At 39.1% G+C, this 25,000-nt stretch overlaps 1 protein-coding gene across 5 annotated transcripts in view; it reads left to right on the top strand.

Moving 5' to 3' along the window:
- LOC133130175 (glutamate receptor 2) overlaps positions 1-25,000 on the top strand; it is a 40,483-nt gene that overhangs the window by 9,725 nt on the left and 5,758 nt on the right. For all 5 annotated transcript variants that reach the window (XM_061244501.1, XM_061244496.1, XM_061244497.1 and 2 more), the window contains exons 3-12: positions 4,310-4,549; positions 14,619-14,815; positions 15,809-15,862; positions 16,654-16,812; positions 16,927-17,094; positions 18,116-18,220; positions 18,811-18,918; positions 19,122-19,328; positions 21,438-21,805; positions 23,858-24,056. In XM_061244501.1, the coding sequence (XP_061100485.1) occupies positions 4,310-4,549; positions 14,619-14,815; positions 15,809-15,862; positions 16,654-16,812; positions 16,927-17,094; positions 18,116-18,220; positions 18,811-18,918; positions 19,122-19,328; positions 21,438-21,805; positions 23,858-24,056 (1,805 nt within the window). The remainder of the gene's footprint in view (positions 1-4,309; positions 4,550-14,618; positions 14,816-15,808; positions 15,863-16,653; positions 16,813-16,926; positions 17,095-18,115; positions 18,221-18,810; positions 18,919-19,121; positions 19,329-21,437; positions 21,806-23,857; positions 24,057-25,000) is intronic.

The following is a 25,000-nucleotide window of genomic DNA, read 5'->3' on the forward strand; positions in this document are numbered from 1 at the left end:
TGGGGTACACAGCTACTTTATGTACTGTGTATTGCAGACTTTTGGGGGTGAGGTATATACTTTATGTGCTGTGCCTTGGTTTGTTGAATCTATTCCCCTTTATTTATTTATCCTGAGCTCCTGTCAGCTGAGACTGCCTTCATCGATGCTACAGAAGACTAGCTGACATTAATCATGGGGGATGGATTCTATTGTGTTTGCAGTATTACTCGCCAGTAGAATGCTAACTGGTGTGTGTGTGTGCATTTGTGTGTGCTGTGTTAAGATATTGGAACGATCCACAGGATTGATAGGATTGTAGTTGACAAGTTTACAAGATTGCAAAGATTCTGTATAGCCCTGTAAAGTGAAAGTGAGAATATTTTACCAAGAATAAAGGAAGGTGATAGGGGTTACAGGGGTGGGGGTCATTTCTCAGGTCATCAATGGAAATTTAGTATTTTAAATAAAATCTTAAACCTCAATGAGCCATTCATGAGTGGATGAAGTACGAAATGTACAACATGCAATAAAAAATAAAAAAATAATAATAATAATTTTAAAAAATATATATATAAAATACTCATATAATTAGCATAATGGTCTTATGTTCCACAAAAAGGCAACAACTGCAACAAATCGTTAAAAGAAAGGATGACTTTTGCAATTATCAAAAGAAACCGATGGTTAGATTTTTTGTGGGAAATTAGATATTATCTTAATTGCCATAAACCCAATACATTCCCCAAGTCAATAAAACCCGATGACACAAAAATGTCATAATTAGATTAACGGCATATTTGCCAAATGTTCTATATGCAGAGCTCTAACCCAGTGATATTAATCAAAGGTTTGAATCAATTGTAGTTGTGTTTTTTCCCCTTGTTGATAAATGATCTCTCGGGATATAATGTATGTGTTCTTGTGCCTGACTGCAGTGGTGCAGTTTCTTACCTCATTGTGAAAGTAGAACAGTTTCAAGTGCTTTGGTATTCAAAATAATTGAGAAGGAGAGACAGGGAGATGCTGAACTATTGCCATGAACACTATTTTCACAATCTTGGGCAGACAGAAGAACTCCCATGTTGTCTCTGGTATTCCAGAATAAGATTACATTGAACATTGACATATTTTATATTTGTCATATACACTCTACTACAGACTACTTTATTAGGTAGACCAGTACACCAGCTTGTATAAGATCTAATTAGCCAATCATGTGGTAGCAACTCAATGCATAAAAGCATGCAGACAAGGTTGAGAGGTTCAGTTGTTGTTCAGTTCAAACATCAGAATTGGGAAGAAATGTGATCTAAGTGACTTTGACAGTGGAATAATTGTTGGTGGCAGGCATTGTGGTTTATGTATCTCAGAAACTGCTGATCTCCTGAAAAAAAAATCCAGTGAGGGGCAGTTCTGTGGGTGAAAATGCCTTGTTAATAAGATGAGTCAGATAAGAATGGCCAGAGTAGATCAAAACTCAAATAAGCATGCGTTACAACAGTGGTATGCTGAAGAACATCTCTGAAAACACAACACCTTGAACCTTGAGTTGGACGGGCTACAGCAGCAGAAGACCAATAAGTCACAAATAGTTCTAATAAATACCTAAGTGGTCACTGAGTGTATATTGTATATGTTTGGTACCAGAGTTAAAATGCGACAGACTAGCTTGTATTTCTTTATAACCCCGCCTCCTTCATGTACTGTATATTGACACTGAATATGGAAAAACAGCTCATATCTCATATCTCAAAATTCAATTTTAACAGATTGACAGTAGCCTAGTGGTTATGGTAAATGACTGGGACTGGCAAGGTTGGCGGTTCCATTCCCGGTGTAGCTTGATAAAAACCACAGCTGTTGGGCCCTTGAGCAAGGCCCTTAACCCCCCATTGCTCCAGGGAGTTTTCTCCCCTGCTTAGTCTATTCAACTAAATAAATAGCATGTCATGTAATGTAATCTGTAGTACGCTACAGGTATCTTCTCATTTTGCATGCTGGTCATATCAAGTTTAACATGGGATTTTTGAATGTGCAGAACCCCTGAGCAATTTTGCATGAAATTTAAGTCCCACCATGTTGAATTATTTATATATTATCAAAAACATCTTCCTGTTAATTAATCTGATACACAGAAAACAGGTCTCTGGTGCGGTGTGATGGAATTAGACATGGTCCTTGCAACCTTCCATCAGGTTTATTCATTAAACATACTGTAAAGTTTGTATATTAAAAAAAAATATTTCAAACTTAAAAGGCCACAATACCATGACATTTCTCCACACAGCTCATATGTTTTTATGTCTAACTAAATCTTTGTTAAAAGCCAACATAGTGCATTTTTTACTCCGTGGCACTGAAAAATAACCGACCACCTAGAGCCAATATGGCATTATGATTGGCCAATATGTGTCACGTGGGTGGTGATTCATTTCTTATAACCTTGCTAACGAGAACAAATCGAATAGGTGTGTAGAATTGTTTCACAGCTAAAATATCATCTACTACTATGAAATGCATTTCTAATTCATGCAAGTAGTCCAGTTATCATAGCCTACCTGGTGACAAAAATATGTGACCTACCTGAATGTAAGCTTTCTAACGATACCAAAGTAATCTTTTTACTCCAGATATCACGGGAGTTGTGTCGCGTTGCATTTTAAGTCCCACCAAACCATGTTTTTGAGAAAAACTGCTTCAAAGTTTAATCGCGAAAGTTATGTAAAGCTGGGAGACAACAGACACTGGGCTAACAAAACTCCGGGGCTAATATTAACATACGCAGCTGATTTGGTTGTTTATGACTGGTGAACGAACGGTGTAAGCCTGGCTAGCCTCCAAACCATGCACAACTCCGATGTAACTTTGACTTTGACATACAGTGTTTAAAAGCTTAAAAACTAGATATGTTTCAAACATAATGTAACTGAGTGTTTTAACCTAGGCGGTAATAATAAAATAGCTTGCAACACACGTGTGGGTGAGGAGAGATTGATCAAACTTTTACTGGCTGTAATTCACTCCAAAGAAGGAAGAGGAATGTACACTCTGAGCAATTTATTAGGTAGACTTGTACACCAGCTTGTTAATGCAAATATTTAATCAGCCAATCATGTGGCAGTAACTGCATAAAAACATGTAGACATAGTCAGGAGGTTCAGCTGTTGTTAAGACCAATGTCAGAATATGGAATAAATTATATCAAAGTGACTTTGACCATGGAATGATTGTTGGTGCCAGACAGGGTGGTTTGAGTTTCGCAGAAACTGCTGATTTCCTGGGATTTTTACATAGTGTCTAAAGTATGCAGAGAATGGTGCAAAAAACAAAAAACATCCAGTGAGCAGCAGTTATGTGGGCAAAAACATTTTGTTAATGAAAGAGGTCAGAGGAGAAGGGCCAGACTGGTCGAAGATGACAGTGACACAAATAACTACACATTACAAGAGTGGTATGCAGAAGAGAAGCTCTGGACACACAGCATCTCTGAACACACAACACTAAGTTGATTGGCTACAGCAGCAGAAGACCAATAAGTCTTAAAATAAGTCAAATAAATACCTAATACATTTCTCACTGAGTGCACTTAGACATGGAACGCCTCGAGAGGCTAAAATATGTTCAGTACACTGATATTCTCTGTAAGCTACATATAGCTTGAAGGAACAGGTCGACCAAATAGGAAATGACAAACACCAAAAAATAACTACATGGGCCATTGCCATTTTTCAGGACTGGCTGCAAGAACGAGACATGCCAGCTGATTTTGACAGCTACAGTACAGTGCTATAAAACTCTGTAAATACTGAGGTCTTTCAAAATGGGAAGGGCCAGCCATACTCCGTTCAGTTGCATGGCACTAAAGTCTGGAAAACAGCGTCAAATTTCAATTGCTTACCATTATTTTGGAAGCAAACATTAGTTAATAGCCTAACATTATATTTCCTTTTGGCAATGGTGAACTAATGAAAATTTTAGGCTGAACAAAGCTTTTTTTTCTTCTCAGCAACAGGGACTATTTTTCAAATATCTATCCCTTATGAAAAATATAGTAAACATAAATCTTACACATATAATAACAATAACATTTTGAAATGTGTTAATGCATATGATTTTAATTAAATTACTAATGATTGATAATGTTGCCAAACAAAGTTGTTGATGATATTTGCTAAATTCTCAGAGTTGTTTCAATACTGTGCCTTTCTCCAGTGCATTAACTATGATAGCAATGACAATGACGATGATGATGATGATGATGATGACAATGTTTATGATGATAATATTTTTTACTTCCTTACTAATTATTGTTTTCCTCTCTTTTTAGTCTGCTCCCAGTTCTCAAGAGGAGTTTATGCGATTTTTGGATTTTATGATAAGAAGTCCGTCAACACGATAACGTCATTTTGTTCAATGCTGCACGTCTCTTTCATCACACCAAGCTTTCCTGCCGATGGATTGCAGCAGTTCATTTTACAAATGCGGCCAGACATCAAAGGACCCCTTCTTAGCCTGATTGAGTACTACAAGTGGGACAAGTTTGCCTATCTGTATGATAGTGATCGAGGTAAGTCAATGGGTTGCAATATAAGCTTCACTGTCAATGTGTCAAAACACCAAATTTGATGCAGTTTGCAATGTGTCCATTTCTAAGAATATGTCAAAAATTGACCCATAACAGGCCCAGTTCGGTACAGAACATAGTTCTGTGTTGTAACCACTGTGTATTCCATGGCTTGGGTTACTCTCAGACTTTCAAAGTGGAGAGGCTGTGATAGCACAAATTTATGCTGTGACAATGATGGACCTCATGGTCACATTCACTGGAACTCCGCTATGACTGGCCTATTGGTGTTTGCAGCCGAATTCGATTACAGAGCACTCAGATACGATTTTCTGCTCTGTTCCGTGACGGCTGTGGGGAATACCAAGGGAGATTCTGTTGTTCCTGACGTTAAGCAGTCTTGTCTCTGTGGTCGGTTAGCCGACATTAAGTCAAAATATAGACAAAGAAGGGCAAAGCGCCACTGCCTGGACCATATCATTTCTGACAGAACAAAATGCAGAATTGATTCATAAAGACATTAAAGTACATGTAGAGCACATGAATAAACACAAATCAAGAGTCGCTTTATTTTCTGAATGGATGTGTCACATTTCTTCACCTTCTGTGCTCTCTGTAGTTTGCATCTTCCATTTTAAGTAACCTGAGTCTCTCAGATGACAAGTGCTAAAACTGGTGTGATTACAGAACCAATAATTGTGTGAAGGCGTAAATGTTCTTTATCTGCATGGCTTGTGTGTGACTGGCAAGGAGTGATGGGTTGATCAAGTTCATGCCAGCTGACTAAGTTCAACAAGTAAGCAATTGGATGAACGGAGTTAAACTGAACTGAGGATTTTAAATAAGCATCTAAGCAGCAGGTTTTGCAGTTTGGTTTATTTTATTTTAAAAAAGGTGCATAGTAAATGGTTGCTTGTATAGTGATGAAATGGCCACGAGATGGTATTTCTATTGAATATCCCTTGTAGTTTACAGTATAGTAGAATATATGGTTCTTGTGATCAAGACTTACTCGGGACAAAAATGAATTGGCAGGTATTTTAGCAGAATATCAAACAATCAATGTAAACATGCTCAAAACATGTTTAGTTTCTTGCAAAATACATGCATGGTACATTGAATTCATGAATTGAACACTGTTATATGATTATTTTAAAATAATAAATAAATAATAATAAATAGAATTTCACTTCATGCCCAGAGTTTACATTTAGTGGAATCCAGCTGTTAATTTGATATAATTTACAGCTATTCAGAACTAAATATTGCTTTTGTAATTGCTCAGCTGAAGGCCTGGTCTTACTGAGTTTACTACAGTGTGGGCTTAAACATTGAACTACGGGGTGGCTTGGCAAAAAAAATGTTAAATTCAGGTGTTGAATTAGTGATAACATGTTTACAGAAATACATATCAATGATAACATTTGTATTAAAGTACATTACAATATAAGCATGAAGTATTTTGTTACTTTTTAGTGTTTTGTGCCCTGCTGATATTTGTATCCAGCCCAGCAAGGAAGGAGGTCCAAAATATCCCACACAAAATGCCCACGTAATCCAATCCCTTTCTGAATCATGATATGCTGTTTCCACATATTGTCAAAACGCCGCATCTATGAATCACATAAACATGTCTGCTTCTGTACGCAAAGAACGTCTCCTGTAATGTTCTCACATACACTCACCGAGCACTTTATTGGGAACATTTTTACTTTATTACACATACTTATTCATGCGATTATCTAATCAGCCAATTGTGTGGCAGCAGTGCTATGCATACAATCATGTAGATATGGGTCCAGAGCTTCAGTTAATGTTGGTGAAGCTATGGTTAAAATCAACCATCAGAATGGGGAAAAAATGTGATCTAAGTGACTTGGATGATTGTTGGTGGCAGACAGGGTGGTTTGAGCATCTCAGAAACTGCTAATCTCCTGGGATTTTCATGCACACTAGTCTCTAGAGTTTGCAAAGAATTCAGTGAACAGCAGTTCTGCAGACAGAAATGCCTTGTTAATGAGAGACGTCAGAGGAGAATGGCCAGACTGGTTAAAGCTGACAGGAAGCTGACAGTAACGCAAATAACCACACATTACAACAGTGTTATGCAGAAGGGCATCTCTGAACACACAACGCATCATAACTCTAAGTGGATAGGCTATGGCAGCAGAAGTCTAAAAAATATGTCTAATAAATACCTAATAAAGTGCTCACTGAGTGTATGTTTCAGTCTACATTATCAGGCATGACGGTCAGGTCTATATTCTGCTGGAGTTGCTGGCCATATAAATTCCCAACTCCTTAGTCCTAGAATTGAAATCAACCGTGACACCCCGTTATCAGAAGAGACAGAACGCGCCCCGTGGGGTGTTTTCCCCAACCGCTGCGCACCCCCAGCACACAATCAGGAGCGTACCTTAAAACAAACCAACCGGAAACAATGACTCATTGCTTCTTTCAAATCCACACCTTTGATGTGTTTTCTTCCTTCAGGTAAATGTGTGTATAATTAATGCATGGAAAGGTGTGGGAGAGACAACATTTCAGATGTAATGAATATCATTATTAATATATTGAATATATTAATCCTCTAAGATGGGCTGTGAGAGAAAATGAGAGCCACCAAGGGGTTGTTTACTGATTGGTTGTTTACAAGTGAATAACAAATTGAATTTGGGGTTTGTGTTTAACTTTAAATTAGATTTGGAAAGGTAAATACAGTAAGTGCAGGAAGACAAACCACAGCAGGCTTTTGAAGCAGACATACCAATTGCACACAAAATCAATGATCTTTACTGCAATCTAACTAATTCTGTTTGGAGATACAGTACTGGGCATTGATTACCCTTTCCTCTAGTTTCATTCTCTCTTGGATACTGCTGAGACAGAATTAAATGAAAATTGCTGAAGAAAAAGGGAATCTTTTAACTCCCTGTTTCCTACTTTGAAACACTGCTGATATGTTGCTTGAGGGTTGAAATAGTCTGAGAAATGTACTTTACACAGGGAGCTTTGTTAAATATGTGCTGCTAGCAATGTAATTATTATTTCTTGAATAAGGAGCATTCAGGAACTGTGATTAGATTGAATCCTGAAACAATTCCACTGCATCTACAGTATTAAAATGAACAATTGGACGATTTCATATTCATTTAACAACCAAAAGAAGGCATTAAAAACTTTTACAGTACTAAGTACGAACACAAATTATGGTCCTTATCCAACCATTCTGCTGGCCTATCAAGAGGCCGATCAAGCAGGGGATTATTTACTGCAAAAATGACTCAAAATAACCATTGTCCAAATCACAAGAAGACTAGTTTCTGGCTACTGCTGAAGAGGCTACTTTCTTAGTTAGCATAAAATGGTTTTAGTCTGTAAACTTTACCTTCTGCAGCTTTCAATTACTTGTCTCCAGGCGTGTATTATAAATACATTTTATTCATGAATTAGGCTATAATTAGCATATTCCTACTGCTGTTCTCTTGTTTTATGTGGTTAGATCACGGTGGAAAATCCATTTCAGTAGATTATACATATTGGCTGTAACATCTCTTCAACAAATTCAATGGGGACATAAAATCTAAGGAACTGGAGATGTGAATGCCCCTTGTAGCCCAGATTTAACCCTTTCCACTTTGAATATAACACCATTATACCTTGTTGGAAAGGGTACGAAACCCCGTACAAGAAGTGTGCCATGTTGTACATTAGTTTGGTGCTGAAATGACCTAGCAACGCATTTATGCAACAACAAGAAATAGTGCTTTTTATAAACTTATTTATGAACGTATTTCTACCAAACCGGAAGTATGTCAGCCGGACGTGGTATAAAATTGAGCTAAGAAATGGTGTTAAGCACCAGTTGGACAATGCCTTTATCTGAGGCTATGCAAGAGACCCTAGACTGATAAGATGTTAAGGAACCCAACAGAATAACTACATGTATTCCTTAGGCTCATAGTTTCTCTGTATGATAATCGAATGCAGGCATCATTAAATCATGGTCCTCTAGGGTGGAGAACTGCTGTTGGTGTGAAGTCTGGCCTATTGGTAGCACTACTTGTTCAGTTCATTACCCATGAGAAAAGAAAACCAGGGCTGGATTTGTATTTGAGGGACAGATTTGATGACCTAATCTAACTGAAATGTATCATGAGATTAACATTCCCTTTTGGAATCAAGCAACAAACAGTAGATAGGTGAAAAACAGCATTGAGATTACCTTCATTTCTGCTGAGCTAAAAAAAATGTATGCTCTGTTTAGTTACTCACTCAGACCATGTGACTCATTATTTGGAGTAATAATGAGACTGACAACAATTACATCAACATTACATCATATTCATGTTTATATATTGCTCCTTATTCAGTGGCAGAACATACAAATTGCAAAAGAAAAAGGTGTGAACTAGTATTTATATGAATTCTGGAAAGAGGCAAGATAACTGCTCTCTTTATTAAGATCTAAAAACAACAGAAATGTATTATTTTTACTGCGAAAATCAGTTGTTGCTATGTGATTCACACGAACACACAGAGAGATACACCATGGTGCTTATCTGAATGCAGAGTTGGAATGGATTATACTCTGCCTACAGTATAAATATGCATATAATTTTTGCGTGGGCAATGCTTTATCTGCATGCAAAAATCAAGGATTTTTATCTCTACCATTACAAGTATTATAAGTGGTCTGTGTGACTGAGTCTTCTTGTCAATCAGTAGTATGATGGTTCCTTTCAACTCCATTTTTTTGCCATATTGTTCACCCCAATGATGTTTCCATGGGCACCTCCCATGTCCACATCTTTCTCTGTGGTATCGGTGGGCACACATCCTCCAGAGGACATGTGATCTCCTGCCACTTTGCGATCCAGCGGCTGAGATGCTGACACCGCTGCCGTGGGCAGATTGCAGGTGCCTGCTCAGCTGGAGTGTGGCTTGTGCATGATGAGACAGGGTTTGCCCAACCGGGTGAAGCCTCACTGGGCGACGATATGGCCTTACGCGACTCCACGGCACCGCCGGCACTGGCACATTTTTGCTTTTTTCATCAATATTGCAATGATTTACCTCTCAAACATTTGGCATGCCTCTTTTTGGCATGTATTTCAATAGAGGAATTCTATATTAGAGTTCCTTGGGTGCACTTTCTACACTTCATCTTGGTTGTAGAACTGGGAGGGCGGAAATGCAGGGGAGAATATGAAAATGAAGAAAATTGCAGAAGCTTGTCCAAATCATTGGCCTGGATATTATTTACTTGACAGCGACATTGTAAAATTGAACTTCAATGTTTGGTTATGTTTCTGTAGGAATGTTAGAAATATTTGCCAGATATTTTTCATCAGAATTTGCTTGGAGATACTCCTTTGAGTGCCTGAAAGGAACAGTGGTCTAATAAAAAATATATTTTATTATCCAGTAAAAAATGCATAATGTCAGGGATGATGTAAAAACATCCTTGACCACCTTTGAGATTATTAATAAAGTACTACTCCTGCAATACTCGTTTGCTATATGGTTCATCAGGAAGTGATTACCATTAGCCTGCAGTTTCGGATGATATTTGGGAAAATATGTATATTTTTAATGTGTTTGTACTGTAAGGTGATTTGTCAGTTACAGTAAACAGTTTTGTAATAATGTATTTTGTTTATATTGTTGACATCTGAGCTAAGGGTTCACTCTCTCTTCTTTTTACTTATGTGGGGGGCTGGTGTAGTTTGGAGGTGGCCATTTTAAGTGCTGATAATGGCCATTATGTTGTCTATTTTTGCATTATGAAGCTACAACGATGGTTCGGCATGGTTATGATGGTATAATTATTAAGTGAACAAGACATACCACTACAAATATATTTGGCTCATGAGAAAGAAAAGCTGAAAGGGAACAAAATACTGTGAAGAACATAAACATATGACACAGGCAACTATTAATGATGACATAATGTCATTGCTAGCCATTGTTCTGCTGAGTCACCCGCATCAATCCCACCCACTCCCACACATGAACACACTTTGCAGTAAAAACACTTCAGAGCATTGAGTCACATGTCTGTTTCTGAACAGGTGCCACTTGCTTGTCCCCACTTGATCTTTTTCAGTGGACTCAACTGACCCAGCAAAAGTCAAGGTGCACACACTTGGATTTGATCTAAATAGATAAAACGGAACAAAAGCAAATTGGATGAAAGTGTTGACATAATAAGTGACAATCTTGATTGGTTCTTGCACAAGGCAAACAGCCAGTAAGAATGGTGCAGTGGTTCAGACACAGGCACTGGGGGCCCAGGAGCCCCAAGGACTCTGCTGGTTTTATCCTTCCTAATCTCTTAATGGATTAAATGGAAGTCAATATTGAGAAGACAGGTCACCTGGTGCTCCCAGTGTAAATACGACGTTGATCGAAGGAAACTCCAAAACCCACGGCGCTCTGGCCCTCCAAGACTGGAGCTGTCAATCATTGCACTTTGATTCCTGGAGAGTGTTGATGTCACCACCAGAGGGGGCCCCTTTTTTGGAAGTCACCAGCTTCATTCATTAATACGTTTCTCAAATACAGCCTGCCTGTAAGGAGACAAGTGGTGCACCAGATAATGAAGGCAGCATCATTGGCAGTATTTCATATCGGAAAGGGGATAACTTAGAGTTTAAGAAAATATACTAAAACCTTTTACGAGCAGTTCCTGACTACTAAAGACCCAAAGGTATTATTATACATTTTATGTTCAGTTAAATACATTCAATATCATTAGTGTCTGGACCTACTCCACAAATGACACTTGAAACCTTGGTTCATATCTCAGGCAGGACACTGTTGTTCCATCCCTGAGCAAAGGTTGAAATAATACACTGCATATCATTTTTGGACTTCATGCTATGTTTTTCACCTTTGATTAATGGTTTGTTATATTTTTTTCCCTCACTTTAGATTAAGTGTAGAGTATGCCTGTGTATGTGAGTATTTTTATGAGTGCAAACATTCAGATAAGATCTTTTATACAACGGATAGGTCCGGTCCATTGTCTATATTGATTAGTTTGCGTTCCAGCCATGCCAATATCCACGATATACGCACGCCTAAATGGAATCTTCACATATCTTTTAAAATTACTCCGCGTTTGTAGATCACCGTTATGTACTTTGTAATCGAAATGAACGTAACTTAGTGTTATCAGCATCTTGCCTCTAGTAAGTAAAGTAAAATAAAATTAGTGAGTTTAAAGTGTCCTTTGATTTGGAAAGGAGCAGGAACGAAAATACAACTTTTAGGCAACATCCTCTTATCGAAGAACACCAAACCCCTGCGACGTAATAATGACACATTATTTCAATACCTGCACGTTATCTGGCAGTGTCCTGATAAACGTATACAACAAAAACTTGCAAGCTAGCTAACATTCATGCAGTGGGGATACATTATTGAAATAGCGTTGCTTAGCTAATGTTAGTGCAGTGGGGAGTACCGTTGCTTCGATAGTGGAGTGGGGATACATTATTGCGAGCTAACATTTGCAATACCGTTGCTTAGCAACCAATAAGCTACTGTTCAGTGGAAGAATACAATTACCATAAAACATAGTTCCATTAAAAAGACATTAATTTCAAGTTTTTATTGTCTTTTTTTAGTGAAATTAGAAAGATAAATGTCGTAACCAGGGTGGCACGGATGGTGCAGTGGGTAGCACTGCCGCCTCACAGCAAGGTCTTGGGTTTGAATCCCCGTCAGCTGGGCCCTCTCTGTGTGGAGTTTGCATGTTCTCCCCGTGTTTGTGTGGGTTTCCTCCGGGTACTCCGGTTTCCTCCCACAGTCCAAATACATGCAGGTTAGGCTGATTGGAGAGTCTAAATTGCCCATAGGTATGAGTGTGTGAGTGAATGGTGTGTGTGCCCTGCGATGGACTGGCGACCTGTCCAGGGTGTATTCCTGCCTTTCGCCAAATGTATGCTGGGATAGGCTCCAGCCCCCCTGCGACCCTGTTCAGGATAAGGGGGTTAGGATAATGAATGAATGAATGAATGAATGAATGAATGTCATAACCGTTTTATAAAAGCGTTATGAAACTCGAACCTGTGGTATATCGTGGATATTGGCACAGCTAGGGGGTGTTGCGGCACTCCTCAACCACCCCGCTAGCTGTGCAAATATTGTGGATATTGGCACATGTTCTCATTCCATAACGCATATAACCTCCCTGAGTGTATATATTTAAGCCGATAAATTCTGGTAAGCCGACCATAATATTCTAATGCAGATTATGATTTTGTTGGTTTGTTTTTTTTTTTTTGTTTTTTTGTATAGTTTATGTAAGTGTAAGTCATCTCGATGTAATCTAATGCTAGATGTTTAGCCATTTAGAAAAATTCTAGACTCTAGACTAAAATCATGTAGGTTCTATGTTTTCAGTGGCAATCCTCACAGAAAGCAATCTCCCAAATTCATATGAATTTTCATCTCAATTTATGAGCATCATCTTAATTCACATTCCCTTCCAAACATCCTCCATATCCAAATAAAACGTCTCCTATGACACATTGATTTTGTGGCCTTAGAGCTTTCCGTTGTCTGTTCATAGTAGACAACAGAAACACTTAAGAGACCTGAAATGCTTGCATTACATTGTACCGATAGACAAAATAAAAACCAACTGCTGTTGAATTAACTCAATGAATTAGCATTTTAGTGAGTAGCATCAGCAGATGCAGCATGAAACACACCATTATGACGGAGAGTACCGTCTCTCTAGCCTAAAGAACATGGTGCACCTGTGTGGGAGAGCTGTAAACTATTACACAAATTTAGGTATTGATGAGACTTTCTTATTTAGAGCAACTTTCACAGTTCACGGTTCTTACACACAATCTATTTATATGGCTGGATTTTTTTTTCAGGTTAAGTGCTTGACCCATCTAACCACTGTTATGCCCTTACCTCTGTTTCTATGGTAAACTGTGATTTGGGATATTGTGCCATTGACGACGAGCTACTGTGTGCAGATTTGCTGATGTGTTAACCAATAGGACGGCTGATTCTCTACAGCATCTACACTGCTGCATTATCCTGCACAACGGGTCTTGTGCTTCGGCAAAACTCTGATATGTCGTCGCGTCTGCCTGAAACCACAGCTATTCATGGGACACTGCTGATCTATATCTACTGAATGAAGCGCTCTCACTCTTCATACTCTGCTCAAAGGAGGGTCACCATTTTGTGGGAAAGCTCATAGCTTCACCACACAAATGAACAGCTCCACTTTTGTCATTATTCTTTTGTGACATCATCATCGTCAAGGCCCCAGCGCATGTAGAAAAAGGTGGAAGAAAAGATGAAGGCCTGTTGGAGGAAATGAAACCTCGACTTTGTATGAATGCTTTTTGTGTTCGTGCACAGAAGTAATTCTCGCCTGCTGACTGGCTCTTGTTACCGCTTTTATAGTTTATTCTCTTGCCTCACAAAATTCATTTGATGTGTAGATTGTTAATGAAATATGTTAATCATAGACTAATAAAGAATATTCTAACAAAATGTCAGTGCTCCTTCATCCAGGCTCAGATAATCTAACCCCAACAACACTGGTAAAAAGTCCATGTAATCCAGTGAAACAGTCACCAGTCAGTATTAATCCTACTGAAGAAGATTCATTACTCATTATTCAGCGTGTTTTGGTCTCCTGCAGAGTAATGTTTCATTTTAATGTGTTTTGAGTCAGTTGCGTTTTGGCTAAGAGCTATGCATGAACATAAATAGCGTGTAAATGGGCAACATTTGTCAAATGAAATGTGACCATTTAACTTTTCCTAATCCTGGGTTGATTAATAACAAATGCTTTGTGCGTGAATATAGATTTGGATGAATCTTTTGTCTTTGACTGATCTAAGGAAGACTCCCTTTGATCAAAAAGGTTACAGGATAAAATACACATAAATAATTTGCCAGCAATTTGTCAGAAATGGACAATCCTTGGCCTACACGCAAAATGACTTGACTGCATCTCAGGGTATTTACATATAGAATGGCATCTGCGGCATAAAAAGGCACAAAGCTCAGAGTTATTTTCCCCCACCAGGTTTATCCACCCTTCAGGTCGTTTTGGACACAGCCGCAGAGAAGAAATGGCAGGTGACGGCAATAAACGTTGGCAATCTTAAAGACGAGAAGAAGGACGAGGCATACCGCTCACTCTTCCAAGATCTGGAGAACAAAAAGGAGAGAAGGGTCATCTTGGACTGTGAACAGGACAAAGTCAAAGATATCATGGAGCAGGTGAGCGAAGAGCCAATTACTTTTTTTTTTCTTGTGCGATAAAATTTTAAATAGGCTGAAAAATTCTAAGTCGTACCTCAGCAGGACATTTCTGGAACAGCTGCTCGGTGCAGAAGTCCTTGGTGTTATACAAACTGGAAATACAAGGATTCTTTTCTCGGCACTGTCAAGTGCTTCATGCTACATGTACGGCCCATTAATAGTGTGTCTGTGGAGGAGGCCTAGGGGTGCTGTTTGGGCCTTATTTATCCCGCTAATTTTACACCGCGTTGATGAATTCCTCTAACATTCACTTTACAAAGCAAACAACTGGAAAACCAAGTGCTCTTGTGCATAATTCAGGCTGCTGTATGCTCACCGTGTGAAGCAAATATAATTCATTTTATAAATAACCCCAATTCCCCTGCCCCACTCACGCGCTACATCCTGTGTTCAAGCAAGGCGGTGTTGGCAGACTTCCCTTTGTTGTTCTTCTGCCTGCTTTTTCTGGGTTTTTTCACATAAGCCTTTTCATCGCCTGTATCCCATACTGAAATGGGATATACTGGATTATAACAAAATAAATAATCCTATCACGATCAGTAAATGCATTACAGCACTTCACAGTACAGTGTATGGCTAAGTGCACAAATTGTTACCTCTTTCAGATGGTAGTTTTTTTTTTTCTTCCAAAAACAGATTTCTGTGGAATGCGTTTATCTTTATATTGTCCAATATAAATGTATTATTTTCCATGTTTACTATATTGCAATGTATTATTTTTCCATTAAGGATAGCCAGACTTACTGGAGTACTGCTGTGCTCATGTAAAAAATGACTAGCAATATTGTGCTGGATGCTTTATTTCAGCATTAATATTATGATTACTGTCTACAAATGAAAAATCGAAGGAGATCTATATGGAGCACAGCTGCTATCCATCTTCATTGTACTGGATAGAAATTGTTGTTGACTCGAGTTGTAATGGAGACTTACCCCTCTTTTTCTTAATAGGTTATCACGATTGGTAGGCACGTCAAAGGATATCACTACATTATTGCAAATTTGGTATGTGCCATGCTTTTACTACTGTTGTATTTAATTTGAATTTTGATTGACTTTTTGGTATACAGATTAATTGGCCATTTGTTATCATATACCATCATCTGAAGAATTATTGGAACCCTTGATGAAATTGAAGAAAAAAGGCATATAATAAACAATGCAGATAATAATTTATAATCTGTCTAATCAAACATATGGGAAGACTACTTTTATTTCAATACATTTACTCTCACGTTTCAATTTTAACAAACAGTTATTGTAATTAAAATCAAACAAAGTTACATTGGCAATGATATTTGAGTTAGTCACTTCCATCTGCATGGGATAAGCCAACACATGGTCAATTAAAATGGTTAAGTTCTGTGTGCAAACCCTAGGATAACAATGATCTTGAAAAGTGGAGGATGGAGGAACGGTTCCTATAACCGTTATAGGAAAAGACTGGCTGTCAGCTTTGGCCGGGGTCATTGCACAAATTAATAAACCAGGGGTGCCAATAAGATTTCAGTTGATTCCATTGAATTAATTAATAAAACACACTATTTTACACATGTTCGAAAATAAAGTTTATGTTAATAATTCTTTTTTTGTTTACAGTTTATACAGTATTTTTTGTGCATATTTACCAAGGGTACAAATCATTCTGGACCTGTAAATATACAGTATATTCGTGTTTAAAAATAATAAAATAATTAAAAATACTTGCTTTTTTGCCTAACAGAGAGCAGACACAGACAGGATTTTTCCTTTTTTATCTGTATATCACTTTTGGATTTCTCCCTCTAATTTTTCAGGGCTTTGTTGATGGAGATCTATCAAAAATCCAGTACGGCGGTGCGAATGTGTCCGGATTTCAGATCGTTGATTTTGATGACCCTTTGGTGGCCAAGTTTGATCAGAGATGGGAGGCTTTAGAGGAGAAAGAGTACCCAGGAGCTGACAATAAAATTAGGGTGAGTCACGGGCAAAGGTTTGACCAGAACGACTTGTCCTTGTTGAAAATGTAAGAATGGCGTATAGGTTTTCCCAGGGTGCTGTAACTGCTCTGTGTCCCTTCTCCTGCGTAGTACACCTCCGCACTCACGTATGATGCAGTGCAGGTGATGACGGAGGCATTTCGACACCTGTACAAACAGAGGATTGACATCATCAGGAGAGGAAACAACGGGGACTGTCTGGCCAATCCTGCCGTGCCCTGGTCACAGGGGGTGGAGATAGAGCGGGCACTGAAACAGGTGAAGCCTTCCTGCACCCACCAGACACGTTTTTGTGGCTTTACGCTCAAGCAGAGAGCTCTGTGGCCTATGGCAGGTGACTGACAGGCAGTGGCTAACCAATTAGAGCTTAACTTTCCATTACATTATCCGAGGCAGACTTTAAAAGCCACTGTAATGGGACTGTTTTCATCAGAGAGCAGAGCTTTGTGCCTCTTTCATAAGATAGAAGTTATTTTACTATCATGGAATATAAAAGCCAGTCGAGCATTTTTAAGGTTATTAAAAATATAATGAAAGGGCAATAATACTTTTGATAGTTTCTGATTGGATCATGCACTGTAGACTATGCAACTCTTGGACCACTGACAAGCAAGATCTATAAGTACAGATGGAATGTGTTCCGTCAGGATAGGAAAATGAAGGTTCATATGACCTTCATGTATTATCAGTGGCTCTGATAATACGATCTATTATTGTATTAAATTCTATTAAATATTACCAATCGTAATATTTTGCCATGGAAAGAAGTCTTTGAATTGGTTCACGCAACTCTGTGATATTGTCACACCCCATTACACATTAACATCTTGAAGTTCCTCTGTCCCAGTTCTCTAGCCTGCCGGATTTTGTCCACTGGTTTAAGTGAAGGGTCGTTTCAATGTGCTGGAATCGGTTTGGTTTGCAGTGATGCGCCTGCCACACAGTGCAATCCTGACCGCACCAGTGGAGGCCGTGACGGCCAGCTCCGCAGGGTAGAATTAGGCAAGGCGGAAGGGAGAGTTCCAGTCCACAGGGCTGTCCCCAGTCCCAGCGCACAGAAGGAATTTGCTATCTGGCAGCATCAGCTGCATATGAAGCGGCCGCCTCCAACAGGACTGCAGAGAGAAAAGACGCAGTGACTGACTGCGCTGGCACAAATTTAAAGAGGACATTACAGTGAAAAAGGAAAGAGCAGGATTACGCAGAGGACCGGGAACTCCAGATTCTGAGAAAATCTGGTTTAAAAAGAGAGAGCTGTCACTGTTTCTGTTATCTTTAGGTGCGTGTGGAAGGCCTGACAGGGAATATTCAGTTTGATCAGTACGGGAGGCGGATCAACTACACGGTTAATATCATGGAGCTGAAAAACAGTGGCCCAGTGAAGGTAGGGTGACACCTTCCTCATGGCCTATTTTTGTACATGTACACAGTCACAAGGAGAGCACAAACAGGGCTTAGACTGTGGCGCAGTGTGCAGCAGGGTTGACTTTCAAATACGAAAGTAGGGCAGACTGTCTGCCCTCCTTTTATGAAAAAAGAATGATGCAAAATTATGAAGGATGCATATTTTATATTCACCATTCTTTGAAACCACTCTCATTCATTATTGACACATGACTACTGGCAGATTACTTTTATCTCAAAGTCGACAATTCGTCCTTGAAATTGTTTGCAAAGCAGCAACTGTATGGCTATACCAAAAGAAAGAGCACTTTCAGCTGAGTGTAAAGTAATTTGACCACAAAGCATCTCCTTTTATGTTCCACGGAATTGTCAATTAATGTCCATTGAAGTGAAACCGACTTCAATTGCTGGCATGAAATTTGTTCAACTTCACTGTAGAGGCATCAGTAGTCTTCTCTGTGAACACAGTGTTTCAGAGCACCATGAGCAGGGCTCTTTTCATGGATGCAATGTTTCAGAACAAAGTGTTTTTTCCAGTTGTTGCCAGTTGTTGGCTTTCTTTTTTTCCAGATTGGATACTGGAACGAGGTTGACAAAATGGCCGTGACAAAATCAGATATCTTTCCAAATGAATCACTGGGAATGGAAAATAAGACGGTCATAGTGACTACAATTTTGGTAATTATTAGTTTCTTATCTCAAAGCTATTACAATAATTTGGATTGTTTGATATATATGGACAAACAAATGTGTGCCTGTCAACAAGCACACATAGTCAAAGTAATTGGTACATGCATTAAAAATATTTAGGTATAAAACGTATTCCTGTTTTTAACCGTACAAAATGCGCAACAATTTTGTTCTCATTTTGCCAATTTCAGGAAGCTCCATACGTGATGCTGAAGAAGAACTCTGACCTGTTTGTGGACAATGATAGGTATGAGGGCTACTGTGTGGATTTAGCTGCAGAGATAGCCAAGCACTGTGGCTTCAAATACCAGCTGAAGATAGTTGGAGATGGAAAGTATGGAGCCAGAGATGCTGAGACAAAGATCTGGAATGGGATGGTCGGAGAGTTAGTATATGGGGTAAGGAACAAGACAATTCAATCAAATCTGCTTTAAACGCTGCAGTGTTTTCAAATGTAGCCTTGCAAGCATCCATTAATCGGCCTTTCAAAAAATGTGGCATTTCTGTAGCCTTTTTGCTTGTTCATATGCCATGCATGTAATCTGCATGAATATCAAACCAGTAGTACAACCTTTTCATAAGTGACGTAAAAAGTTTAAACCATATCCATTGTGAATGAAATACAGCTTACACAGTATGTTTCTATAGCATGCATTTCAACTTGTTAATATTTGACAGGTAATTAACAGACCTATAATGGCATATTGGTACTGAATGACACCTCATTCAGCAACCCTGTGTACTGTGTATACAATAATAATAAATAATGTGGAACAGCACATTCAATGATGAGAAAGCGTGATGTAAAAATATTCTCTGCTGAGGACCATATGTACAGGCATGTGGTTGATTGACAGCACTGCAGGAAAGAAAGATGACCCAAATAAGATAATGCGCAGTATAGAAACAGTCCACTGGCTGGAAAGTTCAGTTCTTGTTATTTTAAAGTAATGTGTTAGACAAAATACCTCACATAGCAAATATCACATCCAGCAAGGCTGGTTCGGTACATGCTCTCTAAGGGCACTTTCACATGCTGTTATAAGGCCCCAAGTCAAATGTCAAGGCAGACAAATTGTTTTGCCTTCAAGAAATTGTATTTTTCATAGATTTAATCTATATTTTCCCCATCTTCAGATCAATATATCTAAAGAAACACCCCAAATGTGAAATTAATTATATAAATTATTTTCTTTCCTGCAATGTCTTTCCATTTTATCAAATGGAAAATACTGTTCTCTGATTATATTGGCCATAAAAACAAAACAAATGGTTTGCCTATTTTTCGGCGCAATATTTAATTGCTAGCTATTGTCGTCTTGTTTTCGTTGCACAATCATTCCTTGTCATGCTTTTGTCTGGCTTGAAAGACAGGCAGCTTGATACAGTAAAGCTTGTTTCTGAACCCTTTTCCTTGATTGCTCTGATTTTCCTCACAGGCAATACACGGCTCTTAGATACTGTATATTGTTCCAAATATATCAAGGAAGATTATCCTTCTTTCAACATGACCATTGTTTTATTCTAAAAATATGTCCACGTGCTTGAAATTTATATAACTTTTTGAGCATCCATTTTCTCAATATGTTCATTTTTTAACATTTAGAACTATGCCAATGCGTAGCCTGGAGTCAAACCATGAGCACATCAGGGGTGATTGGAAATCCTGTTGGTTGACATTTGCTATAGTGGAGCCCACAGAGGGAGGGATCCAATCCTTAGTTTAATGTGTATGATGAGCATACTCTGTCGCTGTTCTTATGTACACTCAGTGAGCACTTTATTAGGTATTTGACTTATTTATTTACACCTATTTGTGATGTGTAGTTATTCGCATTACTGTCACTTTCCTGTCATCTTTGACTAGTCTGGCCCTTCTCCACTGACCTCTCTCATTAAGGCGTATTTGCCCACAGAGCTGCTGCTCACTGGATGTGTTTTGTTTTTTGTACCATTCTCTGCAAACTCTAGAGACTGTCGCACGTGAAAATCCCACTTTTGCAGACATTCAAAGTCTGCAAAAGTCTTTGCCATTCTGCTATTTTGTCTGCAAAACAGCTGAACCTCTTGAACATGTCTGCATACTTGTATGTATTTATTCTCTGCCACATGATTGGCAGATTGAATATTTTCATAAACAAGCTGGTGTACAGATCTACCTAATAAAGCGCTCATTGAGTGTCTGTGTGATAGGACTCTGCTACCCTTGTCCCAGTCTTTCTGGTTACTCAGCTTAACTGATTCATTAAAGGACTTGATTACGCAGTTAACTCACTCCTGCTGTTTTATTGGGTCCTGGGGAATCCCTGTGTCTGCAGTTTTTTGTGGTTACTCAGCTTAACTCATTCATTAAACTTGATTATGCGGTTAACTTACTCCACCTGGCTTTTGGGGCCCCCCAGAACCAGGAATACACAACTCTGATTCATCACACCATAGGCAACGTGAAGCATTTTCAGCAACGTAGCCTACTGTAAACTGAAAAGCATTTTCCCCCTCTCCAACAGAAAGCTGACATAGCGGTGGCTCCATTGACTATCACCCTGGTGCGTGAGGAGGTGATCGACTTCTCAAAGCCGTTCATGAGTCTGGGCATCTCCATCATGATCAAAAAGCCCCAGAAATCCAAACCGGGGGTCTTCTCCTTCCTGGACCCCCTGGCGTACGAGATCTGGATGTGCATCGTGTTCGCCTACATCGGGGTCAGCGTGGTGCTCTTCCTGGTCAGCCGCTTCAGCCCGTACGAGTGGCACACAGAGGAGTATGAGGACGGACAGATACAGACCACCGAGTCCACTAACGAGTTTGGGATATTTAATAGTCTATGGTTTTCTCTTGGTGCCTTTATGCAGCAAGGATGCGATATTTCGCCAAGGTTGGTCCGTCCGTGCTCACACGCTTTGGCTTTGCGCATTTGCGGCCCCAGTCTGATGCCATGGTGAATATATGCTTGCCTCCTGGGGAACAAATGCCCCTTTCCTTGGTGTATGATCTCTCCCTGGCAAAACGAAACCTCTTTGTTCCTTGAGCGTACATGTTTTATGTACAGAACTCTCCCTCTTACGGCAAAGAGACGACACAGGACAAGAAATATGCGATTGAAGTCACACTGCACGTTGATCGCGTATTCCTTCTGCAAACATATACACGCCATGCCAAGGCCGTGAAATGCACAGAGTTACTTACATTTCCTGTCCTCTTGGAGGGGTACCGTGTTTTTGCTGCATATTCCCATTTTACGGTCCACGGCCCATGGGTCTATATAAGTGCTATTATTGCTGGCCATAGGGCAGTAACAGCTTCCAAGTATCCTCTCTTACCTCCTTTCTTCTCTCCAAATGTGTATGCCTTCTGCCTCTGTCAGTACTCTATTGGGACTAGCCACTCCTCACAGTCTGCTGCTGAAAAGTAAGCAAAGACTTTGTTCCTTGTGTCGCTGTTTTTTGGTGTTTTGTTTGTTCTGGTAAAGATTGTATGATAATTTCTCAGAAGTCTAGATGCATTTTTTTTTTTTTTTACTAAATTTAGCCACGATAACAGTTATTTTAATGTGCTCCATACAATTGGAAATACATTAGCTTGCAAGTATTAGTTGGTTTCTAGCAAGTCAGAAATTTAATCCAGAGTCAGTTGAGTTATTTCACAATCCAAGCTGATGAAAAACAACTGACAGCCACTGATAGACAACCATTCAGCCAGTGCTTCAGCAGCTAATCTCCCTAAGAAGTAGTGAGAGAGCTATGGGAAAAGAGGCTCTGTGGTGGCAGGACTAACTGGAAGAAAACAATGAAAATCACAAACAAAATCACAAAAGAAAAAGCACAATAAGTGGAAGAAATAACCAGAAAGCTTTGAATATGGTAAAGGTAAATGGTAGTGGAGGTGTAGGATTTTTCTGAAAATGTGATAGGGCTTCAAAAAAGAAGTTACCTCTCCCTTAAATTATGTACATTAAGATTAGATGTATCTATTGCTACTTAAAATATGAGTACCTTGAGGTTCTCAACATCCCTCATTCCAAAAGTGTTCCAAAAGTTCTAATGCTTTGATTTAACCTGAGACCACGCCCACTGCCTCCAAAAAATAAACACGTGAATTGATCAAAGCGTAAGCATATATTATATTTTCAGGATTTACCAACAGAAACAGTTTGAAATTCATGTTTTGCTAATCTTGTGTGTGAATATTAACAGCTCTCTTCTGTACAGTAGGCATTGTTGAGAATAATTAATTTCTATTTCTGTCTGCAGTATATATCCTTCCCCCCAAACAGTAACTCAACTCACACTTCTCCCAGTCTATGAAAGAGGGGAAGAAACAGGCATAGCCATGAGTCTGGAATCTTCCAATTTACCATCACGGCCATTGTTGTTCCCACATAATCACATACAGATGAATGAATGTGTGTGTCAGTGTATTACAGTACAGTACAGTGTGTTGACATCATTCACTTCCATGTTGTCAATGAGTTCTTGACATTTTTGATGTCCCGATCCGTCACACACTGTGACTCTGCATATAACAACAGAGCATAAAGTTACATTGGCTTGTTTTTCAGTACCATAAATACATTTAATCCTTGTCTTCAAGGCTTTCATCTTTGCCACCCATCCCAGGACACTTAAAGTCCTTACATTACATCTGTCCTCTGTTCTATGTGAATAGGGACATTTATACTGGAAGGTAAGAGATACTGTACAGAAGATTGTGTTTGCGGTGCGACAAGAATAGACATGAGCTGTTTGGAAGGACAGTCATAACTGCCCAGTTTGTAAATTAATATACACTTGAAAGCAAACGGATCATAAACAGGTCTTGCCACTCTACATTGATAGCTCCAGCTTGTCACAGGTATAGAAATGGATGTAATTTGTAACTTACCTTCCATTTACATTTTCCATTACTTTTTTTCCACACCTGTCAATAGATCTCTCTCTGGCCGCATTGTTGGTGGGGTGTGGTGGTTCTTTACACTGATCATAATATCATCATACACGGCTAACCTCGCTGCTTTCCTGACGGTTGAGAGGATGGTGTCACCGATTGAAAGCGCTGAGGACCTGGCTAAACAAACAGAGATTGCCTATGGCACTCTGGATTCTGGATCAACAAAAGAATTCTTCAGGGTAAGAGACTTCATTTTAAACAAATATAGACAGGGAATATTTATATTTAAATATCAACACACATCTGACAATATACGAGATGAGAGTGAGCAGCTGCTCCTGGACAGTGATTTTAAAACAAGCTGAACGATCATCATTTCATTTAGATTATGGAGAATGGAGTTTGCTTGGGGCATACAAAGTAGCCTAATCCCACACAGAACTCAAGAAAAAATATATTCCAGTGTGGATGGACAACACGTTACCGTAGGAAATTATGCTAACAGGCAGCCACCATAAACTTTTAAAATGGAAAAATTCTGTTTTCATGGAATCATTCTCAGTTGAAATGAATTCCACAGAAATCAATGTCTCTCTGCTCCTTGCTCCTTGCAGCATTCAGTGCGGTACTCCATCGCTCCCCACTCAATCTGAAATGAATGCATTTACAGTTTTGAAATCAATACAACTGTTGGAGCTGGGTCAAAACAACAGCACATGGCTTTATGCAATCTATAAGATGAAGGCTATTGGCCATAGAGCAGGTTCAGGGTTTTGCTGTTGGCTTCCTTTGGATTAACGCTGTGGACTATATTTGGGTGATGTAGACAGAAATATAACATATGCTATCGCTTTCCTGAGATCACACTGGTGCATACAAATGCGATAGCATGCTGACAGAAGATCACAGATTTAGTTACAGAACATGACAGCTGCATTATTTCAGACGGAAAGAGCTTACAGTATTGTGTGTTCTGTGTGCTGATCCTTAAATCTCCTAATCTAATCTCATGGAAATGAACGGCTAGTTCTTTTGCGTCATAGTACCAGTGCTAGAACAACGACCATTAAACTACCGCAACGTATAGCCGCAATTTCATGAAATGTCTTTTCGTCCCTACATCAGCTTACAGAATGGCATCCCAGTGTTACGAGGGCAGAGGGTGACACGGTCTTGTTCTCTT

Source organism: Conger conger, chromosome 6 (assembly GCF_963514075.1).
Source record: "Conger conger chromosome 6, fConCon1.1, whole genome shotgun sequence".
NCBI lineage: Eukaryota > Metazoa > Chordata > Actinopteri > Anguilliformes > Congridae > Conger > Conger conger.